The following is a 26,759-nucleotide window of genomic DNA, read 5'->3' as shown; positions in this document are numbered from 1 at the left end:
CGTGCGTACTCTCTCGTAGAACTTAGGCGAAGATGTTGGCGATGAAGTGGAGGAAGCGCTTGGCGTACTGCTCCGGATGGACCGTAGAGATCTCGGCTCCGGCCTACAATGCATGATGGGAGGAGAACACAGACGTTGAATTCACAGCTTTAAGAGTTCAGTATAGGTTTTTAATAAACAGCTATAATGTTTAATGTTTGTGTTTTTGAGCCCCTCCCATAAACAGCTATAGTGTAGATTCTGTTTATAGGAGGGGCTCTTCCACGTGCTACGTCCTACCGTGAAAACTCCACCGTCACCTGCATGCAAAAGGACGCTCATGATTTATATTCAATCCATGTTTGACGGTCTTGTGGGGGTTTTTTTACTATTTTTTTTAGACCACAATTTTGTAACCCATTTTTTCACCCAGTGTCAATTATCTAATGCAATCCTGGGCGCTACACTTCCTTTGCCAACCTGGGGGGAAGCGGACTGACCTCATGCTTCCTTCAATGCATGAGGAGTCCAAGCTGCTTCTTTTGACCTGACAGGGGGGAGTTCCCCCGGCCGGACGTAGCGCGTGGAACCAGACGGTCTTTAAGGAGGCTACATAACTCACTCCATGTTTGATGGTCTTGTGTTCTAACTACAGAACTCACTCCATGTTTGATGGTCTTGTGTTCTAACTACAGAACTCACTCCATGTTTGACGGTCTTGTGTTCTAACTACAAAACTCACTCCATGTTTGATGGTCTTGTGTTCTAACTACAGCACTCACTCCATGTTTGATGGGCTTGTGTTCTAACTACAGAACTCACTCCGTGTTTGATGGTCTTGTGTTCTAACTACAGAACTCACTCCATGTTTGATGGTCTTGTGTTCTAACTACAGAACTCACTCCATGTTTGATGGTCTTGTGTTCTAACTACAGAACTCACTCCATGTTTGATGGTCTTGTGTTCTAACTAAAGAACTCACTCCATGTTTGATGGTCTTGTGTTCTAACTACAGAACTCACTCCATGTTTGACGGTCTTGGCAGCGTGAGCAGCTTTCTTCTTGGTGTCGTACTGCGTCAGCACGTCGATCAGCCCCATGAAGTACACCTCCCTCTGGGGCGCGCCTACAGGGGGCAGAGGTCAAAGGTTAAAGGTCCATCAGACCCATGAAGTACACCTCCCTCTGGGGCGCGCCTACAGGGGGCAGAGGTCAAAGGTTAAAGGTCCATCAGACCCATGAAGTACACCTCCCTCTGGGGCGCGCCTACAGGGGGCAGAGGTCAAAGGTTAAAGGTCCATCAGACCCATGAAGTACACCTCCCTCTGGGGCGCGCCTACAGGGGGCAGAGGTCAAAGGTTAAAGGTCCATCAGACCCATGAAGTACACCTCCCTCTGGGGCGCGCCTACAGGGGGCAGAGGTCAAAGGTTAAAGGTCCATCAGACCCATGAAGTACACCTCCCTCTGGGGCGCGCCTACAGGGGGCAGAGGTCAAAGGTTAAAGGTCCATCAGACCCATGAAGTACACCTCCCTCTGGGGCGCGCCTACAGGGGGCAGAGGTCAAAGATTAAAGGTCCAACAGACCCATGAAGTACACCTCCCTCTGGGGCGTGCCTACAGGGGGCAGAGGTCAAAGGTTAAAGGTTGTGGTGTCTTGTGTATACATAAGAGTAACGTATTACTTTTCGGTTTGGCTTTTCTTCAGGCAGAATACAAATATTGAAGGTGTTTCTAATTTGATGTTACTAGAGCGGTGCCCGTGTGGCCTCTACAGCGGTGCCCGTTGGGCACTGGCGTACTTGGAACGATGCAAGTTGGAAATGCATGCCCCGCCCAGATATTATGTCTGTGTCCCTTTTATGCCCAAATATGGAGTTATTTGTCAGGCATGCCCAAATATGGAGTCTATGCAGACGTCAGAATGATGTCAGAACAGACCCTGGGCAGGGGGCCTGTCCAGAGCCTGTCTCATAGGAGGGCTGTGGGCAGTTCAGAAACCAGTCTGTGTCTCATAGGAGGGCTGTGGGCAGTTCAGAAACCAGCCTGTGTCTCGTAGGAGGGCTGTGGGCAGTTCAGAAACCAGTCTGTGTCTCTGTGGGCAGTTCAGAAACCAGTCTGTGTCTCATGGGAGGGCTGTGGGCAGTTCAGAAACCAGTCTGTGTCTCGTAGGAGGGCTGTGGGCAGTTCAGAAACCAGTCTGTGTCTCATAGGAGGGCTGTGGGCCAATTATATGAAGATAAATTGAAAAGTGGTGAAGTGGTCCTTTAAAAGTAGATTTTCAGCTAAATAGTTTCATATTTTGATATAGCTTTATCTACTCTCGTAGATAGAAAGAATAAGAACCAGGTTCTCTACATTTGGACTCACCTACATCACTATGGGTGGTGTACACAGACTCACCTACGTCACTATGGATGGTGTACACAGACTCACCTACGTCACTATGGGTGGTGTACACAGACTCACCTACGTCACTATGGGTGGTGTACACAGACTCACCTACGTCACTATGGGTGGTGTACACAGACTCACCTACGTCACTATGGGTGGTGTACACAGACTCACCTACGTCACTATGGGTGGTGTACACAGACTCACCTACATCACTATGGGTGATGTACACAGACTCACCTACGTCACTCTGGATGTTGTACACAGACTCACCTACGTCGCTCTGGATGGCGTACACATCCACGTAGGGGTCGAACTCCCCGGCGCCCATGGGCTTGAAGGAGTTCATGTAGCCGGCGATGCCTTCGGGGGAGGAGCCGCAGGGGGCGGGGTGAGGGGTATCTGGCTCCTCCTCTTCCTCGTGGGAGGATGACTCCGCCTCCTCGTCCTCTAGCTGCTCCCCCTCCTCTAGCTCCTCCTCCTCAGCCCTCTCCACGTCATGGATCCCCAACAGCAAACTGTAGTCCATGATCCGCATGCGCACCAGGAACTGAAAGGGTTAATGTAGTCCATGACATGTGTGTGTTCAACAACACAGCCATGACGTTAAGCTGTGTGTGTGTTCAACAACACAGCCATGACGTTAAGCTGTGTGTGTGTTCAACAACACAGCCATGACGTTAAGCTGTGTGTGTGTGTGTTCAACAACACAGCCATGACGTTAAGCTGTGTGTGTGTTCAACAACACAGCCATGACGTTAAGCTGTGTGTGTGTTCAACAACACAGACATGACGTTAAGCTGTGTGTGTGTTCAACAACACAGACATGACGTTAAGCTGTGTGTGTGTTCAACAACACAGCCATGACGTTAAGCTGTGTGTGTGTTCAACAACACAGCCATGAAGTTAAGCTGTGTGTGTTCAACAACACAGCCATGACGTTAAGCTGTGTGTGTGTGTGTGTGTTCAACAACACAGCCATGACGTTAAGCTGTGTGTGTGTTCAACAACACAGCCATGACGTTAAGCTGTGTGTGTGTGTTCAACAACACAGCCATGACGTTAAGCTGTGTGTGTGTTCAACAACACAGCCATGACGTTAAGCTGTGTGTGTGTTCAACAACACAGCCATGACGTTAAGCTGTGTGTGTTTTCAACAACACAGCCATGACGTTAAGCTGTGTGTGTGTTCAACAACACAGCCATGACGTTAAGCTGTGTGTGTGTGTTCAACAACACAGCCATGACGTTAAGCTGTGTGTGTGTTCAACAACACAGCCATGACGTTAAGCTGTGTGTGTTTTCAACAACACAGCCATGACGTTAAGCTGTGTGTGTGTTCAACAACACAGCCATGACGTTAAGCTGTGTGTGTGTGTTCAACAACACATCCATGACGTTAAGCTGTGTGTGTGTTCAACAACACAGCCATGACGTTAAGCTGTGTGTGTGTTCAACAACACAGCCATGACCTTAAGCTGTGTGTGTGTGCCACTGACACTGAATTGAACTTTATATATATATATATATTATTTGATGCTTGATTCAAGTTGATTGATAATTGGTTGACTCCATTGCAGGGAGCAACTATCAGCTGTGCGGTGTGGGGAACATACCAACAGTATGAGGGTTTGTTTAGAGTTTATCGTTGTGTATATAATGTGTGGAATATTATGTAACACTTTAAATGTGTGTATATGAAATGTGATGTCTCTGACATTGAGTAACTGGGGAAATTGTGGAATCAATTTAGGGTTGGTATGGTCCGTGGGAGGGGCTTAGCCTATATAAGTAGGGAGACTTCCCACTGCCAGTGAGTCAATGCAGGACTGCAGAGGTGTGAGGACCTAGGGCCAACCTGCCCAGTTGCTATGTAAATACCTTTGTTCATTTTTGATGGTTCTCCAACTTTTGGCTGTTCTTCCTACATGTGCTTTATATTTTCGGCAAACACTACCCACACTATAGGGCAAAGTGTGACAAACAACACAGCCATGACGTTAATCTGTGTGTGTTTTCAACAACACAGCCATGACGTTAAGCTGTGTGTGTGTTCAACAACACAGCCATGACGTTAAGCTGTGTGTGTGTTCAACAACACAGCCATGACGTTAAGCTGTGTGTGTGTTCAACAACACAGCCATGACGTTAAGCTGTGTGTGTGTTCAACAACACAGCCATGACGTTAAGCTGTGTGTGTGTGTGTGTTCAACAACACAGCCATGACGTTAAGCTGTGTGTGTGTTCAACAACACAGCCATGACGTTGAGCTGTGTGTGTGTGTTCAACAACACAGCCATGACGTTAAGCTGTGTGTGTGTGTTCAACAACACAGCCATGACGTTAATCTGTGTGTGTTTTCAACAACACAGCCATGACGTTAAGCTGTGTGTGTGTTCAACAACACAGCCATGACGTTAAGCTGTGTGTGTGTTCAACAACACAGCCATGACGTTAAGCTGTGTGTGTGTGTTCAACAACACAGCCATGACGTTAAGCTGTGTGTGTGTGTGTGTTCAACAACAAAGCCATGACGTTAAGCTGTGTGTGTGTTCAACAACACAGCCATGACGTTGAGCTGTGTGTGTGTGTTCAACAACACAGCCATGACGTTAAGCTGTGTGTGTGTGTTCAACAACACAGACATGATGTTAAGCTGTGTGTGTGTTCAACAACACAGACATGACGTTAAGCTGTGTGTGTGTTCAACAACACAGCCATGACGTTAAGCTGTGTGTGTGTTCAACAGCACAGCCATGACGTTAAGCTGTGTGTGTGTGTGTTCAACAACACAGCCATGACGTTAAGCTGTGTGTGTGTTCAACAACACAGCCATGAAGTTAAGCTGTGTGTGTTCAACAACACAGCCATGACGTTAAGCTGTGTGTGTGTGTGTGTGTTCAACAACACAGCCATGACGTTAAGCTGTGTGTGTGTTCAACAACACAGCCATGACGTTAAGCTGTGTGTGTGTGTTCAACAACACAGCCATGACGTTAAGCTGTGTGTGTGTTCAACAACACAGCCATGACGTTAAGCTGTGTGTGTGTTCAACAACACAGCCATGACGTTAAGCTGTGTGTGTTTTCAACAACACAGCCATGACGTTAAGCTGTGTGTGTGTTCAACAACACAGCCATGACGTTAAGCTGTGTGTGTGTGTTCAACAACACAGCCATGACGTTAAGCTGTGTGTGTGTTCAACAACACAGCCATGACGTTAAGCTGTGTGTGTTTTCAACAACACAGCCATGACGTTAAGCTGTGTGTGTGTTCAACAACACAGCCATGACGTTAAGCTGTGTGTGTGTGTTCAACAACACATCCATGACGTTAAGCTGTGTGTGTGTTCAACAACACAGCCATGACGTTAAGCTGTGTGTGTGTTCAACAACACAGCCATGACCTTAAGCTGTGTGTGTGTGCCACTGACACTGAATTGAACTTTATATATATATATATATTATTTGATGCTTGATTCAAGTTGATTGATAATTGGTTGACTCCATTGCAGGGAGCAACTATCAGCTGTGCGGTGTGGGGAACATACCAACAGTATGAGGGTTTGTTTAGAGTTTATCGTTGTGTATATAATGTGTGGAATATTATGTAACACTTTAAATGTGTGTATATGAAATGTGATGTCTCTGACATTGAGTAACTGGGGAAATTGTGGAATCAATTTAGGGTTGGTATGGTCCGTGGGAGGGGCTTAGCCTATATAAGTAGGGAGACTTCCCACTGCCAGTGAGTCAATGCAGGACTGCAGAGGTGTGAGGACCTAGGGCCAACCTGCCCAGTTGCTATGTAAATACCTTTGTTCATTTTTGATGGTTCTCCAACTTTTGGCTGTTCTTCCTACATGTGCTTTATATTTTCGGCAAACACTACCCACACTATAGGGCAAAGTGTGACAAACAACACAGCCATGACGTTAATCTGTGTGTGTTTTCAACAACACAGCCATGACGTTAAGCTGTGTGTGTGTTCAACAACACAGCCATGACGTTAAGCTGTGTGTGTGTTCAACAACACAGCCATGACGTTAAGCTGTGTGTGTGTTCAACAACACAGCCATGACGTTAAGCTGTGTGTGTGTTCAACAACACAGCCATGACGTTAAGCTGTGTGTGTGTGTGTGTTCAACAACACAGCCATGACGTTAAGCTGTGTGTGTGTTCAACAACACAGCCATGACGTTGAGCTGTGTGTGTGTGTTCAACAACACAGCCATGACGTTAAGCTGTGTGTGTGTGTTCAACAACACAGCCATGACGTTAATCTGTGTGTTTTCAACAACACAGCCATGACGTTAAGCTGTGTGTGTGTTCAACAACACAGCCATGACGTTAAGCTGTGTGTGTGTTCAACAACACAGCCATGACGTTAAGCTGTGTGTGTGTGTTCAACAACACAGCCATGACGTTAAGCTGTGTGTGTGTGTGTGTTCAACAACAAAGCCATGACGTTAAGCTGTGTGTGTGTTCAACAACACAGCCATGACGTTGAGCTGTGTGTGTGTGTTCAACAACACAGCCATGACGTTAAGCTGTGTGTGTGTGTTCAACAACACAGACATGATGTTAAGCTGTGTGTGTGTTCAACAACACAGACATGACGTTAAGCTGTGTGTGTGTTCAACAACACAGCCATGACGTTAAGCTGTGTGTGTGTTCAACAGCACAGCCATGACGTTAAGCTGTGTGTGTGTGTGTGTGTTCAACAACACAGCCATGACGTTAAGCTGTGTGTGTGTTCAACAACACAGCCATGAAGTTAAGCTGTGTGTGTTCAACAACACAGCCATGACGTTAAGCTGTGTGTGTGTGTGTGTTCAACAACACAGCCATGACGTTAAGCTGTGTGTGTGTTCAACAACACAGCCATGACGTTAAGCTGTGTGTGTGTGTTCAACAACACAGCCATGACGTTAAGCTGTGTGTGTGTTCAACAACACAGCCATGACGTTAAGCTGTGTGTGTGTTCAACAACACAGCCATGACGTTAAGCTGTGTGTGTTTTCAACAACACAGCCATGACGTTAAGCTGTGTGTGTGTTCAACAACACAGCCATGACGTTAAGCTGTGTGTGTGTGTTCAACAACACAGCCATGACGTTAAGCTGTGTGTGTGTTCAACAACACAGCCATGACGTTAAGCTGTGTGTGTTTTCAACAACACAGCCATGACGTTAAGCTGTGTGTGTGTTCAACAACACAGCCATGACGTTAAGCTGTGTGTGTGTGTTCAACAACACATCCATGACGTTAAGCTGTGTGTGTGTTCAACAACACAGCCATGACGTTAAGCTGTGTGTGTGTTCAACAACACAGCCATGACCTTAAGCTGTGTGTGTGTGCCACTGACACTGAATTGAACTTTATATATATATATATATTATTTGATGCTTGATTCAAGTTGATTGATAATTGGTTGACTCCATTGCAGGGAGCAACTATCAGCTGTGCGGTGTGGGGAACATACCAACAGTATGAGGGTTTGTTTAGAGTTTATCGTTGTGTATATAATGTGTGGAATATTATGTAACACTTTAAATGTGTGTATATGAAATGTGATGTCTCTGACATTGAGTAACTGGGGAAATTGTGGAATCAATTTAGGGTTGGTATGGTCCGTGGGAGGGGCTTAGCCTATATAAGTAGGGAGACTTCCCACTGCCAGTGAGTCAATGCAGGACTGCAGAGGTGTGAGGACCTAGGGCCAACCTGCCCAGTTGCTATGTAAATACCTTTGTTCATTTTTTATGGTTCTCCAACTTTTGGCTGTTCTTCCTACATGTGCTTTATATTTTCGGCAAACACTACCCACACTATAGGGCAAAGTGTGACAAACAACACAGCCATGACGTTAATCTGTGTGTGTTTTCAACAACACAGCCATGACGTTAAGCTGTGTGTGTGTTCAACAACACAGCCATGACGTTAAGCTGTGTGTGTGTTCAACAACACAGCCATGACGTTAAGCTGTGTGTGTGTTCAACAACACAGCCATGACGTTAAGCTGTGTGTGTGTTCAACAACACAGCCATGACGTTAAGCTGTGTGTGTGTGTGTGTTCAACAACACAGCCATGACGTTAAGCTGTGTGTGTGTTCAACAACACAGCCATGACGTTGAGCTGTGTGTGTGTGTTCAACAACACAGCCATGACGTTAAGCTGTGTGTGTGTGTTCAACAACACAGCCATGACGTTAATCTGTGTGTGTTTTCAACAACACAGCCATGACGTTAAGCTGTGTGTGTGTTCAACAACACAGCCATGACGTTAAGCTGTGTGTGTGTTCAACAACACAGCCATGACGTTAAGCTGTGTGTGTGTGTTCAACAACACAGCCATGACGTTAAGCTGTGTGTGTGTGTGTGTTCAACAACAAAGCCATGACGTTAAGCTGTGTGTGTGTTCAACAACACAGCCATGACGTTGAGCTGTGTGTGTGTGTTCAACAACACAGCCATGACGTTAAGCTGTGTGTGTGTGTTCAACAACACAGACATGATGTTAAGCTGTGTGTGTGTTCAACAACACAGACATGACGTTAAGCTGTGTGTGTGTTCAACAACACAGCCATGACGTTAAGCTGTGTGTGTGTTCAACAGCACAGCCATGACGTTAAGCTGTGTGTGTGTGTGTTCAACAACACAGCCATGACGTTAAGCTGTGTATGTGTTCAACAACACAGCCATGCAAAATAACATTGACAGCTACGAGGTGACGGAAGCGTATCATCCTTAGCAACAGTTGCTATACTATTTGGATTGGCGTTGGACAGTCGCTTTTTTGGGTGGGGTTTAGCAAAGGGCTAATTAGAATACCAGTTCTCAAACGTTTTAATTTCACTCTGAGAAAGTACACATGGAATCAAACTCCACTTTGTGTGTGGAACTGTACATTTAGTCTACTAAAATCGCATGGTAACTCAAACTAGACTCAAACTAAAACATTTCAGATGACAAACTGTAAATGGAAATGTATTCAAAAGAATAGGCACGCACGCACGCACACACACACACACACACACGCACGCACGCACGCACGCACACACACACACACACACACACACACACACACACACACACACACACACACACACACACACACACACACACACACACACACACGTCCTCACCTCTACGTCTCTGTTGAGCTTCTCCATCAGTCTCGCTCTCTCCTCCTCATTTACATAAATCTTTTGCATTTTATTCCTGAAGTCCACGTCTTTGTACGTGGGCAACTCTTTACCCTGAAACACACAACAACGATGAAGATCACAACAACAACAACGATGAAGATCACAACAACAACATCTTCGCTTCTGCCTTCAGCCGCCGCTCTGGCGTAAGTTCTCAACTTCACTTTCAGTCTGCTTATAATCACGTCCTCCATCCTCGTGTACTGCTCAACGTCATGTATTCTTTGCTCTAGTTCTTCTATTATTTTGTCCCTCTCTTTGATGTTTGATGTTTTTCAATGATTTGACTTCATCCATCAACTTGTTGCTCGATCAGGGTGCTCAGATCAGCCGTGACAAAGTTGAGTGAGTTTTTAATTTCCTCAATGTCCTCCATTGACTTTTGGACGTCATTTTTCTTATAGTGGCATCTTCACGTAGTTAGCTTTCCACTGGATTTGGTGGTTACATTTAGTCTGGACTGCAGATCGTTCCGTGACCACCAGGGGGCCAAAGAAAGCATTTAGTCTGGACTGCAGGTCGTTCTGTGACCACCAGCTGGTAGGCTACTACACCGTAGCTACACCGTAGGCTACTACACACCGTAGCAGCCAAGCATCTCATCTGAGGTTTAGAGTAGACCATTTTTAACCACATTTAATTTGATAGGCTTTTTAACCGGGGCCAGTTTGGAGTTGCAGCCTAACCTAAAGACTTCAGGCAACGGAATATAAATCAGTTAATAGTCGTTGAGTTTCCCTCAAACTATAGCATAGGCCTGTAGCCCAGGCCTTTAGGCTACACTAATACTACACACGTGTAAAAGAGAGTCACTATAGCACAGGCCTGTAGCCCAAGCCTTTAGGCTACACTAATACTACACACGTGTAAAAGTTATTTAAAAACAACATAAAACTAACAACTGAAAACATTTTTTTGTGTGATCTCACCTTCTCTTTGAAACTTGCTTCACGTGACACCAAGGAGCCCTGTGTAATAAGACAACATTTCAATATGTTACTGTACAAAGACAACACCAATCTACGCTATAGCTCAGGGGCTAGCGCCCCTAAAAATATCAGATATCACTGAGCTGACAGAGACAGACTTCCTGTTTACCTTGAGGTCGTACTTCCTGTTTACCTTGAGGTCGTACTTCCTGTTTACCTTGAGGTCGTACTTCCTGTGTACCTTGAGGTCGTACTTCCTGTGTACCTTGAGGTCGTACTTCCTGTGTACCTTGAGGTCGTACTTCCTGTGTACCTTGAGGTCGTACTTCCTGTGTACCTTGAGGTCGTACTTCCTGTGTACCTTGAGGTCGTACTTCCTGTGTACCTTGAGGTCGTACTTCCTGTTTACCTTTAGGTCGTACTTCCTGTGTACCTTGACGTCGTACTTCCTGTGTACCTTGAGGTCGTACTTCCTGTGTACCTTGAGGTCGTACTTCCTGTGGACGGTCAGTCTGTGGCTGAACATGTTCCTCATGACCAGCAGGTAGCTGTCCTCGCCGTCCACCGTCACTCTGTACATGGCCAGGAACTGAGGCAGCAGCGTGCTGCCGTGGCACGTCACAATGTGCTGCAAAACACAGGCCGTAAACCGTCACAATGTGCTGCAAAACACAGGCCGTAAACCGTCACAATGTGCTGCAAAACACAGGTTGTAAACCGTCACTATGTGCTGCAAAACACAGGCCGTAAACCGTCACAATGTGCTGCAAAACACAGGCCATAAACCGTCACAATGTGCTGCAAAACACAGGCCGTAAACCGTCACAATGTGCTGCAAAACACAGGCCGTAAACCGTCACTATGTGCTGCAAAACACAGGCCGTAAACCGTCACAATGTGCTGCAAAACAAGGACTCGGCCAGCATGCTATTTTCAATGGACACTAACTATTGAACCCCCTCCCCCGGCCCCTCCCCTCAACGTAAGGTGCACTAGCATGCCCTAACTGCCATAAGAAACACAGGAACCCCACAGTCAATACCTGCCCCATGCACAACAATATCTCTCCCACTGATATGACTGTGATCCCAGTTAGCCTCTCAGTCTCTCCCACTGATGTGACTGTGATCCCAGTTAGCCTCTCTCCCACTGATGTGACTGTGGTCCCCAGTTAGCCTCTCTCCCACTGATGTGACTGTGATCCCAGTTAGCCTCTCTCCCACTGACTGTGGTCCCCAGTTAGCCTCTCTCCCACTGACTGTGGTCCCCAGTTAGCCTCTCTCCCACTGATGTGACTGTGGTCCCCAGTTAGCCTCTCAGTCTCTCCCACTGATATGACTGTGATCCCAGTTAGCCTCTCAGTCTCTCCCACTGATGTGACTGTGATCCCAGTTAGCCTCTCAGTCTCTCCCACTGATGTGACTGTGATCCCAGTTAGCCTCTCAGTCTCTCCCACTGATGTGACTGTGATCCCAGTTAGCCTCTCTCCCACTGACTGTGATCCCAGTTAGCCTCTCTCCCACTGACTGTGATCCCAGTTAGCCTCTCTCCCACTGATGTGACTGTGGTCCCCAGTTAGCCTCTCTCCCACTGATGTGACTGTGATCCCAGTTAGCCTCTCAGTCTCTCCCACTGATGTGACTGTGATCCCAGTTAGCCGTTAGGGCCGCTCCAACACCAACACTATCTGTGAGCGGAGCTGTTTCTGCATGCCAGCCCACTCTGGCCCGGCCCGCCGCCCGTCTGGCTTCTGCTGGGATGTCCAGATGGCCAGACGTCAGTCTGAGTCTGAACACTGTGATATGGAGGAGTGGAGAGGAGCACACGCCCTCCTCCCTCCCTCCCTCCCTCCCTCCCCCCTCCATCCCTCCTCCCTCCCTCCCACCCTCCCTCCCCCCTCCCTCCCTCCCTCCCTCCCTCCCTCCCCCCTCCATCCCTCCTCCCTCCCTCCCACTGCCCAGGACTCTTCTCTGTGATATGGAGGAGTGGAGAAGAGCGCCCTCCCTCCCCCCTCCCTCTCTCCCTCCCTCCCTCCCCCCTCCATCCCTCCCTCCATCCCTCCCTCCCTCCCCCCTCCCTCTCTCCCTCCCTCCCTCCCTCCCCCCTCCATCCCTCCCTCCATCCCTCCCTCCCTCCCTCCCCCCTCCATCCCTCCCTCCCTCCCCCCTCCATCCCTCCATCCCTCCCTCCCTCCCCCCTCCCTCTCTCCCTCCCTCCCTCCCTCCCCCCTCCCTCCCTCCCTCCCTCCCTCCCCCCTCTCTCCCTCCCTCCCTCCCTCCCTCCCTCCCCCCTCCCTCCCTCCCTCCTCCCTCCTCCCTCCCTCCCCCCTCCCTCTCTCCCTCCCACTGCCCAGGACTCTTCTCTGTGATATGGAGGAGTGGAGAAGAGCGCCCTCCCTCCCTCCCTCCCCCCCTCCCCCCTCCATCCCTCCCTCCATCCCTCCCTCCCTCCCCCCTCCATCTCTCCCTCCCTCCCTCCCCCCTCCATCCCTCCCTCCATCCCTCCCTCCCTCCCTCCCTCCCCCCTCCATCCCTCCCTCCCTCCCTCCCTCCCCCACACTGCCCAGGACTGTTCTCTCCCTCTCTCCCTCCCTCCCCCCTCCATCCCTCCCTCCCCCCTCCATCCCTCCCTCCCTCCCTCCCTCCCCCACACTGCCCAGGACTGTTCTCTGCATCACTGCTTCTCAACCCCACCAAAATAATAACATGAGAAACCAAAAATACACAGAGAAGACAAGACATATTTCAATATTCTAACTACGTAGCATTATAGCAAGAGGCCGATGCACACCTCAGAAGGCTGGTGACAGGTGAGAGGCCGATGCACACCTCAGAAGGCTGGTGACAGGTTATAGCAAGAGGCCGATGCACACCTCAGAAGGCTGGTGACAGGTGACAAGAGGCCGATGCACACCTCAGAAGGCTGGTGACAGGTTATAGCAAGAGGCCGATGCACACCTCAGAAGGCTGGTGACAGGTTATAGCAAGAGGCCGATGCACACCTCAGAAGGCTGGTGACAGGTTATAGCAAGAGGCCGATGCACACCTCAGAAGGCTGGTGACAGGTGACAAGAGGCCGATGCACACCTCAGAAGGCTGGTGACTTATAGCAAGAGGCCGATGCACACCTCAGAAGGCTGGTGACAAGAGGCCGATGCACACCTCAGAAGGCTGGTGACAGGTGACAAGAGGCCGATGCACACCTCAGAAGGCTGGTGACAGGTTAGCAAGAGGCCGAGATGCACACCTCAGAAGGCTGGTGACAGGTTAGCAAGAGGCCGATGCACACCTCAGAAGGCTGGTGACAGGTTAGCAAGAGGCCGATGCACACCTCAGAAGGCTGGTGACAGGTTAGCAAGAGGCCGATGCACACCTCAGAAGACTGGTGACAGGTTAGCAAGAGGCCGAGATGCACACCTCAGAAGGCTGGTGACAGGTTAGCAAGAGGCCGATGCACACCTCAGAAGGCTGGTGACAGGTTAGCAAGAGGCCGATGCACACCTCAGAAGGCTGGTGACAGGTTAGCAAGAGGCCGATGCACACCTCAGAAGGCTGGTGACAGGTTATAGCAAGAGGCCGATGCACACCTCAGAAGGCTGGTGACTTATAGCAAGAGGCCGATGCACACCTCAGAAGGCTGGTGACAGGTGCACACCTCAGAAGGCTGGTGACAGGTGCGTAGGGCAATAGAGCATACAGTGACAGGTGCGTAGGGCAATAGAGCATATAGTGACAGGTGCGTAGGGCAATAGAGCATATAGTGACAGGTGCGTAGGGCAATATAGCATACAGTGACAGGTGCGTAGGGCAATAGAGCATACAGTGACAGGTGCGTAGGGCAATAGAGCATACAGTGACAGGTGCGTAGGGCAATAGAGCATATAGTGACAGGTGCGTAGGGCAATAGAGCATATAGTGAAGGGTATCTTAAGACAAAGAAGATATCCTGCACACTGTCAGACACTTGCCAAAATGTTGCTCTTTATTAGGTCGACGTTTCGCTTAGACCTTCATGGCGGTCTAAGGGCGTAAAGCCCAGACGGTCAACGTGCGGTCGGTTCTCTCACAGAGCGTAAAGCCCAGACGTTCAACGTGCGGTCGGTTCTCTCACAGAACGTAAAGCCCAGACGTTCAACGTGCGGTCGGTTCTCTCACAGAGCGTAAAGCCCAGACGTTCAACGTGCGGTCGGTTCTCTCTCAGAGCGTAAAGCCCAGACGTTCAACGTGCGGTCGGTTCTCTCACAGAGCGTAAAGCCCAGACGTTCAACGTGCGGTCGGTTCTCTCACAGAGCGTGAAGCCAGAGCAAAGCAAGAACGTCAGAGGAGCTGCTGTCTGCCTTCTGAGGCTTGGATTCTGTCAGAAGAGTTCATTTGGGTTTAACCCATTTTTGACGGGAACCCCATTTTGGTGTTTTAAGGATTTAGATTATGTTAAACTTTAGCTATTGAAAAATAGCAGATCTACAAGCTCATAGCTCATAGCTCATACTCGTAGCGCGGCACCGCGCTACAAGCTTGTAGATCTGCTATTTTTTGAAAAGTCTTGAAAATGTGGCACAAATCTTTGAATATAATTATATTCTTTCAGAGCGAACGTTTTTAACTCAAATCTTTGCTTCTGGCCAAATACAGATAATTCCAGCAGTCCTTGACATGGAAAAGGTTGAGAACCACTGACACATAGAACCACTGACACATAGAACCACTGACACATAGAACCACTGACACATAGAACCACTGACACTTAGAACCACTGACACAAAGAACCACTGACACATAGAACCACTGACACATAGAACCACTGACACATAGAAACACTGACACATAGAAACACACTGACACATAGAACCACTGACACATAGAAACACTGACACATAGAAACACACTGACACATATAACCACTGACACATAGAACCACTGACACATAGAACCACTGACACACAGAACCACTGACACATAGAACCACTGACACATAGAACCACTGACACATAGAACCACTGACACATAGAAACACACTGACACATAGAACCACTGACACTTAGAACCACTGACACTTAGAACCACTGACACATATAACCACTGACACATAGAACCACTGACACATAGAACCACTGACACATAGAACCACTGACACATATAACCACTGACACATAGAACCACTGACACATAGAACCACATAGAACCACTGACACATAGAACCACTGACACTTAGAACCACTGACACACAGAACCACTGACACATAGAACCACTGACACATAGAACCACTGACACATAGAAACATACGTTTTTCAGAAAACTGCCTTTTTTTTCTCATTCCAAAATGGGTTAAGCCCAGACTTCAGAGGAGCTGCCTGCGTTCTGAGGGTTAAGCCCAGACTTCAGAGGAGCTGCCTGCGTTCTGGGGGTTAAGCCCAGACTTCAGAGGAGCTGCCTGCGTTCTGAGGGTTAAGCCCAGACTTCAGAGGAGCTGCCTGCGTTCTGAGGCTTGCATTCTGTCAGAAGAGTTCATTTGTTTTTGAGGTGTTTAAAAGTCAGTCTCATCTTTCTGCTTTGATCTCGAACAAGGAGTTGCTATGGCAACGACCAAGTCTATCATATACTGTAGGCCTGACATCGAAATGTAAAAAAATGTCTTCTAAATCATGACAGTTTTCTGAAATACCTCATGTTTATTGTCGGTGGTTCTCAAACTATCAACGACCCCAAAAACTATATGTAATTTGCCGCCGACCCCCATTGGAAAATATGTTGTTCCAGGGACCCCCAGAAGCAAAGATTTGAGTTAAAAATGTTCACTCTGTAACGATATATATTCAAAGATTTCAGGCACATTTTCACGATTTAAAAAAAATAGAAGATCTGATATTTTCCAACAGCTAAAGTATAACATAATGCTTAAAACACCAAAAGGGGTTCCCGCCCAGAATGGGTTTGCAACGCTTCCCTTTTAAAGATTTAGGTCTTTGTCGTGTTTGTTTTTACTTTGAAGTGAAATGAGGAAATGGAACTGCACAAATGGGACACATCTCTGGAGATCTGCTGAGACTAAAACCACAAACCAAATACAAACATTGTTATTAAGGATGAGTCGATAAGTATAGACCTTCAGTCAAAACCAACAATGTAATAAAGCAGAATTATTGAATCCTATCCTACTATAAATGCTCTCCGTCTGTCTGTCTGTCTGTCTGTGTGTGTGTGTGTGTACGGTTGTAATGCACGTAACTCGAGAACCGTTCGCCCCACCGACTTCACATTCGACACACACGTTCCACACCCCCAGAGGGATCGAGTCCGGTATCGAGTCGGTCGGACCCACGGTTCTCCAGAACCACCACAAAAGGCTCTGGCCATGCTCTGCCAGTGGGCCTAATGAGGCCAACTTCTTTCACCTGGTCAGGCTCTGCCAGTGGGCCTAATGAGGCCAACTCCTTTCACCTGGTCAGGCTCTGCCAGTGGGCCTAATGAGGCCAACTCCTTTCACCTGGTCAGGCTCTGCCAGTGGGCCTAATGAGGCCAACTCCTTTCACCTGGTCAGGCTCTGCCAGTGGGCCTAATGAGGCCAACTCCTTTCACCTGGTCAGGCTCTGCCAGTGGGCCTAATGAGGCCAACTCCTTTCACCTGGTCAGGCTCTGCCAGTGGGCCTAATGAGGCCAACTCCTTTCACCTGGTCAGGCTCTGCCAGTGGGCCTAATGAGGCCAACTCCTTTCACCTGGTCAGGCTCTGCCAGTGGGCCTAATGAGGCCAACTCCTTTCACCTGGTCAGGCTCTGCCAGTGGGCCTAATGGTTTACTGTTAGTCTAGTTTTAGTCGACTAAAATGTGTTTTGGCGGGCCTTGATGCCGTCGTAATGACTGATTTTACACTTACTGAAAATAGCAGATCTACAAGCTCACAACTTCTTCGCCTGGAAAGGAGGCAGCTTAGGTGGTTGAGCTTGTAGATCTGCTATTTTCAGCATGAAACCAATTGTAAAATGACTTTTATTTATACTGGATCTCTTGTCCACTGTTAGTCCCTTCCTAACATTTTAGTCTAGTTTTTATTTGTTGACGAAATTGTCAATATATTTAGTCTTAGTTTTAGTCGTCATGGCCAGTGAAAAATGCTGTTCTTGTGGTACCTCTACACCTTGTGGTACCTCTACACCTTGTGGTACCTCTACACCTTGTGGTACCTCTACACAAAAATGCTGTTCTTGTGGTACCTCTACACCAAAATGCTGTTCTTGTGGTACCTCTACACCTTGTGGTACCTCTACACCTTGTGGTACCTCTACACCAAGTGGTACCTCTACACCAAATTGACACTAATCAGCCCGCGGACCCCCATTTGAAGAGATATGCCAGGGACCCCCATGACCTTTGAACTCTGACCTCATGGTGACCTTTGAACTCTGACCTCATGGTACTGGTTCAGGATGTGGTGCATCTCCTCCACTTCCTCACTGGAGATGTTCTTCACCAGGAGGGTGTGGTCACATGATGTCCGCAGGTCCCTGTCTCTCATTGGTGGACTGCGGGTCAGAGACACCTGTCCAGAGGGAGGGGCAACACATAGATGATTCTCATTGGAGGACGCAGCTTCTAGAAGCTGCTTCTAGCCAATCAGAGCACAGCGTGGTTTGAGGAGGCGGAGTTTAGCTCATTTGACAAGAGCAGAACACCTACGAACCGAAGCTAAGCACGATGTGCTGGATATGTACATTTTTATTTCTTTCCATAAATACGTTATGCTCTTGCCAAAATAACATTAACAAAATACATACACATGGCGTTATTTCAAACATTTAATTTAATTCGATCTCGGTGCTTCAGCTGCGCTCGGAGGGTTTCAGCGGAGTGCGTGCGTGCGTGCGTGCGTGCGTGCGTGCGTGCGTGCGTGCGTGCGTGTTCTAAATAAACTTAATGTTCTCAAAGCACAGCAGACGACTGGGCTCCACCGGCCACCTGGCATATGCAAATTATTATACAAAGATATGCAAATTCAGAGAGGCACACACACACACACACACACACACACACACACACACACACACACACACACACACACACACACACACACACAGAGACTCTGAGAGTGTAAAACACGGGGCTCACCCAAGTTAAGATCATGAGGATGAATTCACATCATGTTGACAAAAAACATCACACCTTCTTTAAAGAATGTAAAGTTCCGTTCGGCTAGATTATGAATTTGAATTTGTTAGCCTGCACATCATTCTCACATCTCAATCAGTAGCCTGTAGGATTTCACCTGAAGAAATCATAACATCTCAATCAGTAGGCCTACAGTATATGATTTCAAACAATTAAATACCAAATAATTCAAATTAATGAATTAAATAAATAGGCTTTCATACCTGATAATCCTGATCTTCAATTCCAAATCGTTCCCTCAGGTTTCTGAACACCTGTGGGCAGTACTCCTTGAACTTGAACTGTCCTGGGAGGTTCTCCCTGAGGGAGAATTAATGCAACGCTGTTACATTCACTGAAATATGAAGAATACCATTAATACGTGCACGCGTCCGCCTGGGTGACAGCAGACTGCTGGGCGAGCGCTGGCGCTTTGGCATGGGGAGTCAGATCTTCATTTTCAGGCCTGTTGAGAACTCTAGTTTCCGCCGGCTGCACTAATAACTTTGGGGCAGGCCCGTCTAGAGTTTAAATGGACAGGTATCAGTCAACAGGCCCGTCTAGAGTTTAAATGGACAGGTATCAGTCAACAGGCCCGTCTAGAGTTTAAATGGACAGGTATCAGTCAACAGGCCCGTCTAGAGTTTAAATGGACAGGTATCAGTCAACAGGCCCGTCTAGAGTTTAAATGGACAGGTGTCAGTCAACAGGCCCGTCTAGAGTTTAAATGGACAGGTATCAGTCAACAGGCCCGTCTAGAGTTTAAATGGACAGGTATCAGTCAACGGGCCCGTCTAGAGTTTAAATGGACAGGTATCAGTCAACAGGCCCGTCTAGAGTTTAAATGGACAGGTATCAGTCAACAGGCCCGTCTAGAGTTTAAATGGACAGGTATCAGTCAACAGGCCCGTCTAGAGTTTAAATGGACAGGTGTCAGTCAACAGGCCCGTCTAGAGTTTAAATGGACAGGTATCAGTCGATCAACAGGCCCGTCTAGAGTTTAAATGGACAGGTATCAGTCAACAGGCCCGTCTAGAGTTTAAATGGACAGGTATCAGTCAACAGGCCCGTCTAGAGTTTAAATGGACAGGTATCAGTCAACAGGCCCGTCTAGAGGTATCAGTCAAAAGGGAGACATCGAAGAGGAAGGACGGATGGGGAAGGATCAACATATGGAATGTCAGAACAGGTCAGCTCCATATATGGAGATCTAAGGATTTTTAGGTTTGAGTTCAGATGTAGAGTTGCTGGACAATATTGACATTGTCAATATTCCTGTAGTGTAATACTGTACAGTACAGTATTACACTACAGGACTCACAAACATACCAGAGAGTCTTACATTCCTAGATGGATGGATTAAAGGACTTGGCTGAAATCCGTCCCTCAGTGACGTTGCTGTACATTGTGACCATATACTGTACCAACACACACTCTGTCCCTCAGAGACGCTGCTGTACATTGTGACCATATACTGTACCAACACACACTCTGTCCCTCAGAGACGCTGCTGTACATTGTGACCATATACTGTACCAACACACACTCTGTCCCTCAGAGACGCTGCTGTACATTGTGACCATATACTCTACCAACACACACTCTGTCCCTCAGAGACGCTGCTGTACATTGTGACCATATACTACTCTGTCCCTCAGAGACGCTGCTGTACATTGTGACCATATACTGTACCAACACACACTCTGTCCCTCAGTGACGCTGCTGTACATTGTGACCATATACTGTACCAACACACACTCTGTCCCTCAGAGACGTTGCTGTACATTGTGACCATATACTGTACCAACACACACTCTGTCCCTCAGAGACGCTGCTGTACATTGTGACCATATACTACTCTGTCCCTCAGAGACGCTGCTGTACATTGTGACCATATACTGTACCAACACACACTCTGTCCCTCAGAGACGCTGCTGTACATTGTGACCATATACTACTCTGTCCCTCAGAGACGCTGCTGTACATTGTGACCATATACTGTACCAACACACACTCTGTCCCTCAGAGACGCTGCTGTACATTGTGACCATATACTGTACCAACACACACTCTGTCCCTCAGAGACGCTGCTGTACATTGTGACCATATACTACTCTGTCCCTCAGAGACGCTGCTGTACATTGTGACCATATACTACTCTGTCCCTCAGAGACGCTGCTGTACATTGTGACCATATACTGTACCAACACACACTTACTCTGGACCTCATATAGGCTACCATGCATAATAAACACCGATAGGCATAGACGGAGTTCTCAGTCCTATGGAATAGTAACGTCCAGCGCTCAGTTAGTAACGTCCAGCGCTCAGGACGGAGATTTATTGATATCAAGCGTCTGATATTGAGCGTCTGTTGGGCAACATTCAACTCAATGGTTGGGACGTCATCCAAAATGTTACCCCCCCATTTTAGCCGATCAGAATGAAAATCTTAAAACGTGAATAACTCATTGATCGAAATCATTCCGTCCAATTCTAAGCAAAGATTATGTTTTAATGATAGCTAATAGGGCTCTGAGCTAACCCGACTGGTCACTGTGCTCATAACAACAGCCCCCACCTTCCTGAATAACCCGACTGGTCACTGTGCTCATAACAACAGCCCCCACCTTCCTGAATAACCCGACTGGTCACTGTGCTCATAACAACAGCCCCCACCTTCCTGAATAACCCGACTGGTCACTGTGCTCATAACAACAGCCCCCACCTTCCTGAATAACCCGACTGGTCACTGTGCTCATAACAACAGCCCCCACCTTCCTGAATAACCCGACTGGTCACTGTGCTCATAACAACAGCCCCCACCTTCCTGAATAACCCGACTGGTCACTGTGCTCATAACAACAGCCCCCACCTTCCTGAATAACCCGACTGGTCACTGTGCTCATAACAACAGCCCCCACCTTCCTGAATAACCCGACTGGTCACTGTGCTCATAACAACAGCCCCCACCTTCCTGAATAACCCGACTGGTCACTGTGCTCATAACAACAGCCCCCACCTTCCTGAATAACCCGACTGGTCACTGTGCTCATAACAACAGCCCCCACCTTCCTGAATAACCCGACTGGTCACTGTGCTCATAACAACAGCCCCCACCTTCCTGAATAACCCGACTGGTCACTGTGCTCATAACAACAGCCCCCACCTTCCTGAATAACCCGACTGGTCACTGTGCTCATAACAACAGCCCCCACCTTCCTGAATAACCCGACTGGTCACTGTGCTCATAACAACAGCCCCCACCTTCCTGAATAACCCGACTGGTCACTGTGCTCATAACAACAGCCCCCACCTTCCTGAATAACCCGACTGGTCACTGTGCTCATAACAACAGCCCCCACCTTCCTGAATAACCCGACTGGTCACTGTGCTCATAACAACAGCCCCCACCTTCCTGTGCTCATAACAACAGCCCCCACCTTCCTGAATAATAACAACAGCCCCCACCTTCCTGAATAACCCGGAAAGGAAACATGGATGGTAGAGTTAGTGGACGGGTGGCATTCCTTAGGTGTGCTAATGCTGCCCCCTAGTGGAAGTAATAAAGATAAAGAAGTATGGGAGACAATGTGACCAACAGTGTTGGAATCAGATTACTTGTTTGGTTGAACAGGTGGTGTAATGTAATCAGATTACTTGTGAACAGGGGGTGTAATGTAATCAGATTACTTGTGAACAGGTGGTGTAATGTAATCAGATTACTTGTGAACAGGTGGTGTAATGTAATCAGATTACTTGTTGAACAGGTGGTGTAATGCAATCAGATTGCTTGTTGAACAGGTGGTGTAATGTAATCAGATTACTTGTTTAACAGGTGGTGTAATGTAATCAGATTACTTGTTGAACAGGTGGTGTAATGTAATCAGATTACTTGTTGAACAGGTGGTGTAATGTAATCAGATTACTTGTTGAACAGGTGGTGTAATGTAATCAGATTACTTGTTGAACAGGTGGTGTAATGCAATCAGATTGCTTGTTGAACAGGTGGTGTAATGTAATCAGATTACTTGTTTAACAGGTGGTGTAATGTAATCAGATTACTTGTTGAACAGGTGGTGTAATGTAATCAGATTACTTGTTGAACAGGTGGTGTAATGTAATCAGATTACTTGTTGAACAGGTGGTGTAATGTAATCAGATTACTTGTTGAACAGGTGGTGTAATGCAATCAGATTGCTTGTTGAACAGGTGGTGTAATGTAATCAGATTACTTGTTTAACAGGTGGTGTAATGTAATCAGATTACTTGTTGAACAGGTGGTGTAATGTAATCAGATTACTTGTTGAACAGGTGGTGTAATGTAATCAGATTACTTGTTGAACAGGTGGTGTAATGTAATCAGATTACTTGTTGAACAGGTGGTGTAATGTAATCAGATTACTTGTTGAACAGGTGGTGGCTGACTTTGATCTTGCTGTTGGCTTTGAAGTCGTCTGGAAGCAACATGACGGGCACAGGCAGCTGGCTGAGGTCGTTGATCTGAGAGGCAACACGCACGCGCACACGCACACACACACAAGACACACACACGCACGCGCACACGCACGCACACGCATGCACGCACACACACACAAGACACACACACGCACGCGCACACGCACGCACACGCATGCACGCACACACACACAAGACACACACACGCACGCGCACACGCATGCACACGCATGCACGCACACACACACAAGACACACACACGCACGCACGCACGCACATGCACACACCCGTACGCACATGCACAAACACGCACACACACATGCACGCACACACGCGCACGCACGCACACAAACACGCACACACATGCACGCACACGCACGCACGCACATGCACACACATGCACGCACACGCACACACATGCACACGTGCACACACACGCAGATTGGGAGTGAGTCTGTAGTTCTGACTGCGATGGGAAGTTCATTCCATAGTTTAGATTGGGAGTGAGTCTGTAGTTCTAGCTGCAATGGGAAGTTCATTCCATAGTTTAGATTTAGAGTGAGTCTGTAGTTCTGACTGTAATGGGAAGTTCATTCCATAGTTTAGATTGGGAGTGAGTCTGTAGTTCTGGCTGCAATGGGAAGTTCATTCCATAGTTTAGATTGGGAGTGAGTCTGTAGTTCTGACTCATGGGAAGTTCATTCCATAGTTTAGATTGAGAGTGAGTCTGTAGTTCTGACTGTAATGGGAAGTTCATTCCATAGTTTAGATTGGGAGTGAGTCTGTAGTTCTGACTGCAATGGGAAGTTCATTCCATAGTTTAGATTGAGAGTGAGTCTGTAGTTCTGACTGCAATGGGAAGTTCATTCCATAGTTTAGATTGGGAGTGAGTCTGTAGTTCTGACTGCAATGGGAAGTTAATTCCATAGTTTAGATTGGGAGTGAGTCTGTAGTTCTTACTGCAATGGGAAGTTCATTCCATAGTTTAGATTGGGAGTGAGTCTGTAGTTCTGACTGCAATGGGAAGTTCATTCCATAGTTTAGATTGGGAGTGAGTCTGTAGTTCTGACTGCAATGGGAAGTTCATTCCACAGTTTTGGAGCCAGAAGGGAGAAGAGTTTGGGACGTGTGGAGCGCTGTCCCAGCGTTTTTAGTGAAGGTACTTCCAGCTTCACTGCGTTGGCTGATCTGAGGCGCGGGAGGGTTTGTAGGGTTCGATCATACGGATATGGAGGAGCCATACCTTTGGTTGCTTTGAATGCCAGCATCAGAGTTTGTATTGTGGCAGCGACCGGGAGCCAATGGAGGGAGCGGAGAAGGGGGGAGACATGTGAGAATCAGATAGGACTTTTCTGATTGGATGTATGGGCTGTCAATCAGATAGGACTTTTCTCATTGGATGTATGGGCTGTCAATCAGATAGGACTTTTCTGATTGGATGTATGGGCTGTCAATCAGATAGGACTTTTCTGATTGGATGTATGGGCTGTCAATCAGATAGGACTTTTCTGATTGGATGTATGGGCTGTCAATCAGATAGGACATTTCTGATTGGATGTATGGGCTGTCAATCAGATAGGACTTTTCTGATTGGATGTATGGGCTGTCAATCAGATAGGACTTTTCTGATTGGATGTATGGGCTGTCAATCAAGGCCAGAAAGTAGTTTTTTTGCCACTCAGTGGGCGTTCCTGCATAACTTCCGGGTATGATGATGATGTCACACGCATATAGAGCGTCGCAGTCCCGCCTCCTACCCTGGACCAGGAAATGAAACCCAATGCATTATTCTCATAGACATTTCTTAAAGTATTTATTTAAAGACGGTTACGCCGCGGACAAAGCCAACTCGAGTCGTGACAACTCATGACAACACAAACAATATTTTGGACCAAACAAATAATTAGAAAGAAGAAAAAAACGGCAGGTTACAACACTTTTTTTGTTGTTTTTCTTCTTTGTAATTATTTGTTTGGTCCAAAATATTGTTTGTGTTGTCATGAGTTGTCACGACTCGAGTTGGCTTTGTCCGCGGCGTAACCGTCTTGCATTGGGTTTCATTTCCTGGTCCAGGGTAGGAGGCGGGACTGCGACGCTCTATAGCCCAGCTCTGAGATGGTATGCGCACACACACACACACACACGCACACGCACACGCACACGCACACGCACACGCACACACGCGCGCACACGCACACAAACACATATACCTACGGAATGATTGACGCCCCACATGAGCACGCTGGTCACCGGGTCACCAGCCCTGTGGAACACCTTGACCTTCTGCTGAACGAAGTGCTTCTTCTTCGAGGTCTTCCTCTTGGGCGTCAGGTGGGCGGGGCTTACACCACGGTGGGCGGGGCTAACACAACGGTGGGTGGAGCCACTGGCAGAAGAAGCCATCATCACACTACCGGTTTGACTGACCTGATTCTTTCTGAAAGAAAGAAAGAAAGAAAGAAAGAAAGAAAGAAAGAAAGAAAGAAAGAAAGAAAGAAAGAAAGAAAGAAAGAAAGAAAGAAAGAAAGAAAGAAATTAAAATCAGTGGTAAATAGTTCTGTAGGTTTTCAACCTTTTTCATAACATATTTTCGCCATTTTACTATTTTGCAAAACATTTTTGAATAGTTCAAATGTAGATTGGCTAGTTGAACTATTCAAATGTAGATTGGCTAGTTGAACTATTCAAATGTAGATTGGCTAGTTGAACTATTCAAATGTAGATTGGCTAGTTGAACTATTCAAAAATGTTTTTCAAAATAGTAAAAAAAAAAATCACACCCGTGTGAACTGAGTGGTGTAAGGTCTTATATAGCCTGTCTGACGTAATGAAATCATGTCTGACGTAATGAAATCACACCCGGGTGAACAGGGTGAACATAGCAACCATGCTCATTTTTTCTGCACAGACTAACAAAGCCAGTTGTAGGAGTGGTTTACACCACTCAAAAAAAGGGGTTTAGCGGTGAGCCCTTAGCGGCGCCTCTCAGACCCAACGGAGCCCTTAGCGGTGCCTCTCAGACCCAAACGGAGCCCTTAGCGGCCCCTCTCAGACCCAACGGAGTCCTTAGTGGTGCCTCTCAGACCCAAACGGAGCCCTTAGCGGCCCCTCTCAGACCCAACGGAGCCCTTAGCGGCCCCTCTCAGACCCAACGGAGCCCTTAGCGGCCCCTCTCAGACCCAACGGAGCCCTTAGCGGCCCCTCTCAGACCCAAACGGAGCCCTTAGTGGTGCCTCTCAGACCCAACGGAGCCCTTAGCGGCCCCTCTCAGACCCAAACGGAGCCCTTAGTGGTGCCTCTCAGACCCAAACGGAGCCCTTAGCGGCGCCTCTCAGACCCAAACGGAGCCCTTAGTGGTGCCTCTCAGACCCAAACGGAGCCCTTAGCGGTGCCTCTCAGACCCAAACGGAGCCCTTAGTGGTGCCTCTCAGACCCAAACGGAGCCCTTAGCGGCCCCTCTCAGACCCAAACGGAGCCCTTAGTGGTGCCTCTCAGACCCAAACGGAGCCCTTAGCGGCCCCTCTCAGACCCAACGGAGCCCTTAGTGGCGCCTCTCAGACCCAACGGAGCCCTTAGCGGCCCCTCTCAGACCCAACGGAGCCCTTAGCGGCCCCTCTCAGACCCAAACGGAGCCCTTAGCGGCCCCTCTC

General features: G+C 47.7%; 1 protein-coding gene across 1 annotated transcript; it reads right to left on the bottom strand.

The window, feature by feature from the left end:
• Positions 1-22: 22 nt before the first annotated feature.
• On the bottom strand, positions 23-25,512 carry LOC306928752 (phosphatidylinositol 5-phosphate 4-kinase type-2 gamma-like; the record flags this gene model as incomplete). Its single annotated transcript, XM_079509024.1, has 10 exons — positions 23-103; positions 1,002-1,105; positions 2,646-2,922; positions 9,520-9,633; positions 10,512-10,550; positions 10,993-11,139; positions 17,915-18,046; positions 18,876-18,972; positions 23,057-23,154; positions 25,324-25,512. 10 exons carry the CDS (start codon positions 25,510-25,512, stop codon positions 23-25), a joined length of 1,278 nt encoding a protein of 425 aa, XP_079365150.1.
• Between the last annotated feature and the right edge of the window lie 1,247 nt (positions 25,513-26,759).

This window comes from Electrona antarctica (assembly GCF_951216825.1).
Source record: "Electrona antarctica genome assembly, chromosome: 8".
Lineage (NCBI taxonomy): Eukaryota > Metazoa > Chordata > Actinopteri > Myctophiformes > Myctophidae > Electrona > Electrona antarctica.
This window is presented reverse-complemented; position numbering and strand designations above follow the sequence as displayed.